This window comes from Danio rerio, chromosome 2, assembly GCF_049306965.1.
Source record: "Danio rerio strain Tuebingen ecotype United States chromosome 2, GRCz12tu, whole genome shotgun sequence".
Taxonomy (NCBI): domain Eukaryota; kingdom Metazoa; phylum Chordata; class Actinopteri; order Cypriniformes; family Danionidae; genus Danio; species Danio rerio.
In genome coordinates this window covers 19,945,514-19,954,207 of record NC_133177.1, presented here as the reverse complement: position 1 = coordinate 19,954,207, position 8,694 = coordinate 19,945,514, and the positions used below count along the sequence as shown (strand labels likewise).

General features: G+C 37.9%; 1 protein-coding gene across 1 annotated transcript; it reads right to left on the bottom strand.

The window, feature by feature from the left end:
• Window positions 1-794: 794 nt before the first annotated feature.
• On the bottom strand, window positions 795-8,268 carry LOC137487771 (uncharacterized). The gene is made up of 9 exons (XM_073933247.1): window positions 7,843-8,268; window positions 5,775-6,584; window positions 5,040-5,585; window positions 4,328-4,422; window positions 4,172-4,222; window positions 3,694-4,069; window positions 3,407-3,577; window positions 3,192-3,303; window positions 795-3,098 (listed from the first exon to the last, which is right to left on the bottom strand). The coding sequence occupies exons 1-9, from the start codon at window positions 7,889-7,891 to the stop codon at window positions 3,074-3,076; spliced, it is 2,235 nt and encodes a 744-aa protein (XP_073789348.1). The 5' UTR covers window positions 7,892-8,268; the 3' UTR covers window positions 795-3,073.
• Window positions 8,269-8,694: the final 426 nt, after the last annotated feature.

Sequence of the window (8,694 nt, the reverse complement as noted above, 5' to 3'; positions counted from 1 at the left end):
GAATCAAAGTCAATATTGCAGTATTGGTTCATTATTCTCCAATATGGGTAAGTTACGGTCTTTTATGAGCGTTAAATACGCATTAAGTATTCATTTTTCTAAATGAATCATGTTTTTCTAACCCCACACAGTGTCAGGGGCTTTCTGTATATGCCACACTATTCCATCATTTCTTTTACACATCAGATGCCCTTCCAGCCACAACCCACTGTGAAAAACAAAAGAAGTTGACTCAAAATTATAAGACAACAAACTTCAGGACATTTTTGAGTTGACTCAACTTTCAACCCAATTACTACACTTGACTCGATTTAAGTTGAGCAAACTCAAAAATGTCCTTATGTTTGTTGCCTTAAAATTTAAGTTGAGTCAACTTTTTTACAGTGTGGGAAACACCCATATACTCTCGCATTCACACACAACGACCAATTTAGTTAATCCAATTCACCCATACCACGTCTTTGAACTGTGGACAGCCAGGACTTGAACCAGCGACCTTCCTGTTAGAAACCACTGAGCCACTGTGCTGCCCAAAATAAGAATGTCCATTATTAAAATCATTAGGTCTATGGGAACTCACCATAAAGATAGTTGATGTGTGTGTGTGTGTGTGTGTGTGTGTTTAAACATTTTATTCAGTGCACACTAAAGTGAGCTTAACCTGACAAAAGCCTCAATTTGGAGCTATCACCATTAATAAAACTGTAGAAACATTTTGTAGTATAGAAAAACAACAGAAATATGCAAGTATTGATCAGGCAAAATAAAAAATAAAGATTGAGAATAACTGAATCATGACTGATTGAGAAGCATTTATTGTGATCCACATCATATCTTGCACTTTTATTCATTGTTTCTTCTTTGTTAGCGGCCACCTCCAGGATGTTGCCCAAGCAATACTCAGGTTTGCTGACTGTGTCAGAACCCTTAAAGGGACTGTTCATCCTAAATCAGGTCAATTAGCTGTTAGTTTACTCACACAAGCCAAGATATTTTAGCCAAATCTGAGGTCCTTATTGATTCATGTAATGGAAGTTACCAATAGGTACTATTGTTTTTCCCTGACAGCAAGTAGAAGATCTACGATGCCAAGACAGAACACATAAACATTGACGTAAACATATTAATTATTCTACTAAATCTAGAGTTGTCATGACAGAATGACAAAGTTCTGCTTTGTCATCAACTAGTTGGTTCAGGTGATTGTCACTGTTGCCTGATTGTTGTTAGTGCTGGCAATCTTTTCCCTCCTCCACCCCAGCTCCACCTGTGTATAGGTCTGCTACAGGGGATACATGTGTTTGCAGCAGTAGTGTGTTATTATATGTGGATCCTGGATGTGACAACCACAATAAAATACAAAATTACACTATGGGTGCTTTCAAACCTAGACTTTTGTTTCGGAACCTGGTACGGTTTCCCAGTAAGCGGGTCGTTTGGCATGTGTGAATCCAGCAATCGCGCTCGGATCCGTGCCAAAACAATCGGTCCGAGATTGTCTGGATGAGGTGGTCTCGGCTGGATTGAAACAAACTCTGGAGCGAATCGGTTGTAGTGAGAAAGCAAAACAATCCAATGAACTAACCAACCAGGCTATATCACAGTGCATTATGGTTATGTAGTTGAAACTTTGCTGTGTGAAAGCAAACTATACCAAGAACAAAGTGCAACATTGTAACCATTTAATCCCTGTTCCAGAACAAAAGAATCGATCCACAGGTGTGAAAGCACCCTAAGAGGCACAGTTACATTTTTAAATGAACTCACATTTGTATAAAGCTAACAATCTTTTTCCTCCTCCACCCCAGCTCCACCTGTATATAGATCTCCTACAGGGGTAACATGTGTTTGCAGCAGCAGGGTGTTATTATACAGTATGTGGATCCTGGATGTGACAACCACTATAAAAATGTAAGATTACATTAAGGGTGCTTCCACATCTGTGGTTCAGTTCATTTAGTCCTGACCAAGGGCAACAAATGCATTTTTCTGCCGTTTTTGGGTCCTTTTGACACCACACTGATTGATTTGGTCTGAACCAATTGAAAAAACAAAAAAAACCAAAATGCAGTCATATGACAAAATCCACATCACTCATTGGCCAGATGTTATTACATGCATTCCCTAAACTGCTTTCGATTGGTAAGAATTAACGCGCTGGAAAATGGCAATGGAACTCCATTCAGTATCAATCCTGATCAGTATCAATCTCCATCAAGTAAACAAACCAGCAGACACAATGTGGCGCTTTTCACTATGGAGGGCCGACTGACTGGCTGATTGTATCCCTGGTCATAGTGTACTATATAGTTTTTATACATTAATTTAGACAAACTATACATTTGAAGAATGAAGCGCAGCTGCGGCTGTTTAAATGTTTAAATGCATTGCAAACGGCGAATGCACATCGCAAGTCACTTTGTGAGGAGGCGTGAATTAATTTAGCTAAACTGCGACATGGTCATCTTCAGGAAATATTACCAGCGCTCTATCAGGTAATGTTTTTCCCTCTCTCTTTCTGTTTAAAATTATTGGTAAAGCGCTGTCAACAAGTATTTTTCCTCTACATCCCATAATGCACGGCACAATGGACTACAGCAGCTGGATTAGTCCAAAAAGCCGCAGTCCTTTTTGAGGTTGGATCTGTTCTAGTTCGGATCATGTTCTCACCACAAGGGAACCGCTCCAGGGTTCATTTGAGGGGTACGGAGACCTCCTGGAGGAGCTTTTTTTAGTCCGCTTTTGGTGGCACTCGAGTACGATTGCTACACTCACAACTGCTCAAACGAACCGCACCAAGAGGGAAAACGAACTCTAATGCGATTCAACCGAACTAAATAAGACAAGTGTGAAAACAATTTTAAATGAACTCACACATGTATAAAGCTAATAGTACTTGAATTAATTTCTTTGAAATGAGACACTGTTTATTTGGATTTCTTTGTGTTTATTTTTCATCTCAGAAACAGTAACTATTGACTTACATTACAAACAACAAGGACCTCAGAACATTCTTCTTTATTAATAGGCTGAGCTATCCCTTTACAATAAGTTTGCTTGATTGAAGACTCTTTCATGTCCGTTTCGTGCAGGTTGTGCTGGATAGAAAAAGAAAAAGTTAAGGTTCATGTTTGATAGCACTGTTTAGATTTAGAAATTGATTTCTGTCATTATCTCCTAAGAAACAATACCTGACTCCTGCTGCTGGCATTTGCTGAAACCACTCGTGGTTTAGGATGTCATCTACGGTGGATCTTTTGTTTGGATCAGTAATCAGGCACCCCGAGATCAAATCCTGGAATTCTGCAAGTGTTTACAAGAGAGCTGGTTAGTTACTGACAGTGTCAAGTTTGAAAGTTTGCTGTGTTACGGCCATTGTGATACTGGTACTATAGTGTTCTCTAACCTCTGGATAGGCCCAATGGAAAAGTCAGACTGTTTGTCTTCATGTCTTCCAGTGATTTAAAGGGGTAGGTGCCACACATCAGTTTGTACATCAGATAGCCCAGAGACCACGCCGTTGTTGGGTCTGCCCGATATGCCAGGGTCGCAACATACTCTGGTGGACAGCATCCTCCTGTTCATAAAAATGCAAGACATAGACAGGTTAAGCAAACATTTCAACTTTCAGATATCCATTATATTAGTATCACAGTAAACACATCTCATTGTATGAAAGCTAACCCAACTCACCAGTAAATCCACCCACATAGACACTCTTGAGGAGATCACCACAGCCAAAGTCTATCAGTTTGACTTGGTGTGTCTCTGTGTTGATCACGCAGTTGTTTAACTTGATGTCCCGATGGAAGATACCTCTGTCGAGACAGTGCTTGCATCCGAGGACCACTTGGTACAAAATGCTACGTGCCTCAGATTCACTCTTTGTTTTGTTCTGAGTTATAAAGCTGAGCAGATTCACGCAGGGTTGCGGGTACTCCAAGATGAGTATGTAGCGTTGTTCCTCATCAAACCAGTCTATCATGTGAACGATGTAAGGGCTTATCGGTTGTTGATTCAGCAGCAGGTTTAATGACACTTCTGCCAACAGCGGCTTGGAAAGCCCAGGCTGGAGAAAATAGTTGAACAAAAGGTTAGGTATCTTTCAATGTCACTAGCATTTAAGATCATTTGCATTTTAATATATACAATATGTTCACGGACAACTTACAATTCTGATATACCAGTCTGCTCTTGTCTTCTTCACAAATTTGATGGCAACCTGCAAAAACAAAAAAAAGAGATGTTGGGTAAACTCTAATGAAATCTTTTCACCCTGGAAATTAGAAACATATGACTGAAATGTAAGCGCTGATATGTATTTTACCTGTTGTTGATTAAGTTTGTGGAGCCCCACAAACACTTCGCCAAAGCCTCCTTCTCCAAGCTTTTCTCCAACTTCGTATACTGCAGAAAATGGAACTGCAAAAAAGCACAAATGTTAATACTTTTCAACAAAAAATAGAATACAGAAGTGTTTTTTTCCAACTTCTACAGATATAAATCTACAGTTCTTAAATAAGTTATACAATCTAGTTTTAAAATAAAGCTCGTGCAGTTTGACCATGCAAAATTCAGCTATGAAGAGATAAAACAAGATGATTTTTATCTTCTACTGGTTTCACACGTTCACGTAGTGCAAATTCGCCAGTCAAAGTTTGTGTTTTTGGTCTGACTTATTGACATGTTTGAATGGAAGTCTATGGGATGAATAGTGCAATATGACCATGGCTTAAGCCTGAAATACTTGAGTAGTTTGGTCGGGTGTGTTGAATTATGTCTGAAACTAAATCGTGATGGCTGTTTGAGTGTGTTTACGTAAGACATTTGTCATCTAAATATAACTCAAGTTTGAAAAAAACCCAAGATGACAATCACTTTCTTTACAATCATATTCTAACAGGCAATTAGGAAATCAATCAAATTCGATCAAGATTATTTGTACAGTACACATAAATAAACAGGTATAAATAAACAGAGGTACTATAAAAACTAGGAAGAATCATCAGTAAACGAACAAGAAAAGATAAAACACTCACGGATATTTGGACCCGGCGATGCAATGGTTCTCAACCAGCTTTTGTCTCCAATACGTCTGTGCTTGGTAGGTGCTCGAACAAACTTGGACGAACAAGGCTGGGAATCTTCTGAAGATTCTTCATCTGAAGATTCTTTGTCTGAAGAATTGTCAGTTTGATCCTGCAGATGTAATCGAACTACTTGCTCAGGAATGGGTGAGTCTGGCTTAGGAACAGGTGGTTCTGGCTCAGGAATGGGTGAATCAGGCTCAGGAATGGGTGAATCAGGCTCAGGAATGGGTGAGTCAGGCTCAGGAATGGGTGAATCAGGCTCAGGAATGGGTGAGTCAGGCTCAGGGATAAGTGAGTCTGGCTCAGGAATGGATGGCTCTGGCTCTGATGCAGGTGGATCTGGCTCAGAAGTGTGTGGATTTGGCTCTGCAGCAGCTGAACCTGTGTCTGGCCGTGGATTAACCACATTGTTCTTTTTGAGTACAGGTTTTACAGTCTGCCACGTTTTGTTGAAGAATGTATTGATTCTGTTCTTCTCAACATCTGTTGTTTTTTCTAGAAACCCCAGACACAAAAAAAGTTAGAAAATGGCACTCAATATCAGAAGTCATATACAGAGACTATCAACCAAAAACGATTTTATGATTTTGAAACTAACAAAAATACTGTGAATAAATAAATACATGACTTAAAAGGGTTACTTTACACGTTTGAAAAACAGCAATAAAATGACATTAAGCTCACCTTCATCTGGCTCTGGATTGTCTGGTTTTGCATCAGAGTTTGCTGGCTTATTGCTGGAAAGACCAGGATAAAGATCAGACTGATCGACTACTACCAGAGACTTAAGGCGGGACAGACCAAGCTGAAGATCAGTCTGATCGTCTACAGCCAGAGGCTCAAGGCTGGATGGACTAGACTTCAGATCAGCCTGATCGTCTACAGCCAGAGGCTCAAGGCTGGATGGACTAGACTGCAGATCAGCCTGATCATCTACAGCCCGAGACTCAAAACTGGACAGACCAAGCTTAAGATCAGCCTGATCGTCTACAGCCAGAGGCTCAAAACTGGACAGACCATTGTTAAGTTCAGCCTGATCGTCTACAGCCAGAGGCTCAAGGCTGGATGGACTAGACTGCAGATCAGCCTGACCTTCAATAGCCAGAGACTCAAGGCTGGATGGACTAGACTGCAGATCAGCCTGATCTTCAACAGCCAGAGGCTCAAAGCTGGACAGACCAAGCTGAGATTCAGCCTGAATGTCTACAGCCAGAGGCTCAAGGCCGGACAGACAAGACTGAAGATCAGCCTGATTGTCTACAGCCAGAGACCCAAAGCTGGACAGAGCAGACTGAAGATCATGCTGATCTTCTGCAGATGTTGTCTTGAGGTTGGATGGGCCTGGCTGTAGACCCACTGGTTCTGTGTCAGACGGAGGCTGTAAAAGAGATACTTCATTGCCTCGACGTCGACACTGATTGGCTTTCTGTAAAGCCAGCCATTTCTTTTTGAAGAATTCACAAAGGCTTTTCTTCTTCCTGTTTGGTTGCGTTTCTGAAAACAATGACAAAAAAAAGATTTTAAGTTAATATATTCACTTTCTTTCAATTTAATAAATTAAAGAGTTTACAAAAAGCATAATTTCACAATGTGTGCATGTGTGTGTGTGTGTGTTAAGGGTTAAATGTAATAATGGGCAATCAGTTTGGATCCAGATACACGGATCAAAATAATTTGTATATAGACAAAATATAAATAACACTTATCTAATCATCGTATGATGATACTTATATTGAAAATATTTATGTCATCTGAGTTACATCCCTGCCACTTTTTATTTTGAACAACTGAGAAAAACAAAGACACGACAATACATTAAATCTAATAATTTCTTTCTCGTATCACATAAAAACAGAAACTAATATTATAATATAATTATTTTTTTGTTTTTATTAATTGTTAATCTTACCAATATTAGCAATGCATGACTAGACATATTAGTTGTGTATTACTATATAGCATAACTGATTTTAGTTTCTTGGTCAGTTAATTGTCATTAAAATATCATAAAGATTTTAAAATGACCATTTAAATATCATATAAAGTTATTGAAAAGTCAAATTATTCAAGCTCCTGTAAGGAAAAGGCTATATATTACAAGTGTACAGTTGTAAACCGGATAAAATAACCATCCTATTTTAATTTAAATTTCTCATTTCTTTTATTTAGTCAGACAACATTACATATAATATGTCTCCATGTCTCCTGGAATCTCCCACATATTCATAGTGGACGCCTGATGCCCCAGAAATGGAGGCTTCCTACTTAAGCAAGGTTGTGATGTCTGTAATATGTTCAAATTAGCCATTGAGGTAACTTAAAGTTGGTTTTATATTCGCTCATTTGTTCAGTGAAGACTTGTGACATGTTCCTTTACCACCTTACTTTGATTATTTGGTCTGAAATCACATGTAAGTAAGACATTAAACAGCATTAGCACTATTTTGACTGTGAACAATGTTGTACTTTGATAATCATTTGCTGCTAACGTTATTGTGATTTCACTATTTAAAATGAACAAAAAATACTTTTCAGAAATTATATTATTAAGGAGAAAGTCCAAATCTGTAAATATAAAACCAAATTTTCCCTGATAAAATAGCCTACACACGCTCATCAGATGTAATGTCACATTACGCATATATTCTGAATTACGATGTTGACGTCCATGTTGAATTTATAAGCATAGATTTTGTACTTGGAGAGTAGGCCTCAAACCTTTGTACACTAATAAATACAAACAAGAATTTACCTGTTGAGCTGTTCGCCATGACAGTGGCAGTAGAAGGCAAACTCGGCATCAATGAAACGTGGTAAAAACACTGTGATCGTCGCTTTTGCTCGACTAGTAAACTAGCCGTCAGTCTGTGTTCAAGCGAGAGGTGTTTTGAAGATGTTTCTTAAGTGTTTGCTCTTTTGCAGCTTCACCGCGGTGACGTAATGAGTCCGTGGAATCTTTAGAACGAATTTCGAATAATGCGGTTGATGTTATTATTTGAAATATCACGGACATTTCTGACATTTAAAGTCACCTAAAGGAATCTAAAATGTTTAAATTTTTACATGTAAAATCTCCCAAAGTTTATGCTTGGGTTTTACAGAATTATTTGAATAAATCGTCATCAATAAAACAACTCTTCAGTTAAAATACATGATGTGCTATAGGATACTCAAACCGGAAAAATAAAAACGAAATAATAATATATATGATACTATTGTATTATATTTATATAGTAATGTAATAACTATTATTATTATTATTTTTAAAAAAAAATAATTTAGTTTTATTATTATTATTATTATTATTATTAAATGGCAAATGTTTTTACTTTACTTTTTAATTGTCCACAAGTAGAATTTTATCTTTGACTTCACAGTACCCAACCACATCAGCGTTCACATCACATATATCACAAAAAAACAAGCAACACAAAAAGCATTTAACAGAACATAAATCACATTAAAAATGTCATTTTTATTAATACACAATAGGTTCTTAAGTTTTTCCCCTGAAAACTTCTTAATCAAAATTGACACTGCTTAAAGCCGTATGTTTATCTAATAACTAAAAATGGCAAGCAGATAGAAATATGAAACCCTCATG

What these genes read in the sequence shown, in the direction of transcription:
- LOC137487771 (XM_073933247.1), bottom strand. Translation starts at nt 7,891, where the DNA reads ATGCCGAGTTTGCCTTCTACTGCCACTGTCATGGCGAACAGCTCAACA. An exon ending in ATCGCCGGGTCCAAATATCC is followed by an intron (nt 4,423 to 5,039) that starts GTGAGTGTTTTA and finishes GCTTTTTTGCAG; the next exon opens with TTCCATTTTCTGCAGTATAC. An exon ending in CAGACTGGTATATCAGAATT is followed by an intron (nt 4,070 to 4,171) that starts GTAAGTTGTCCG and finishes TATTTTCTCCAG; the next exon opens with CCTGGGCTTTCCAAGCCGCT.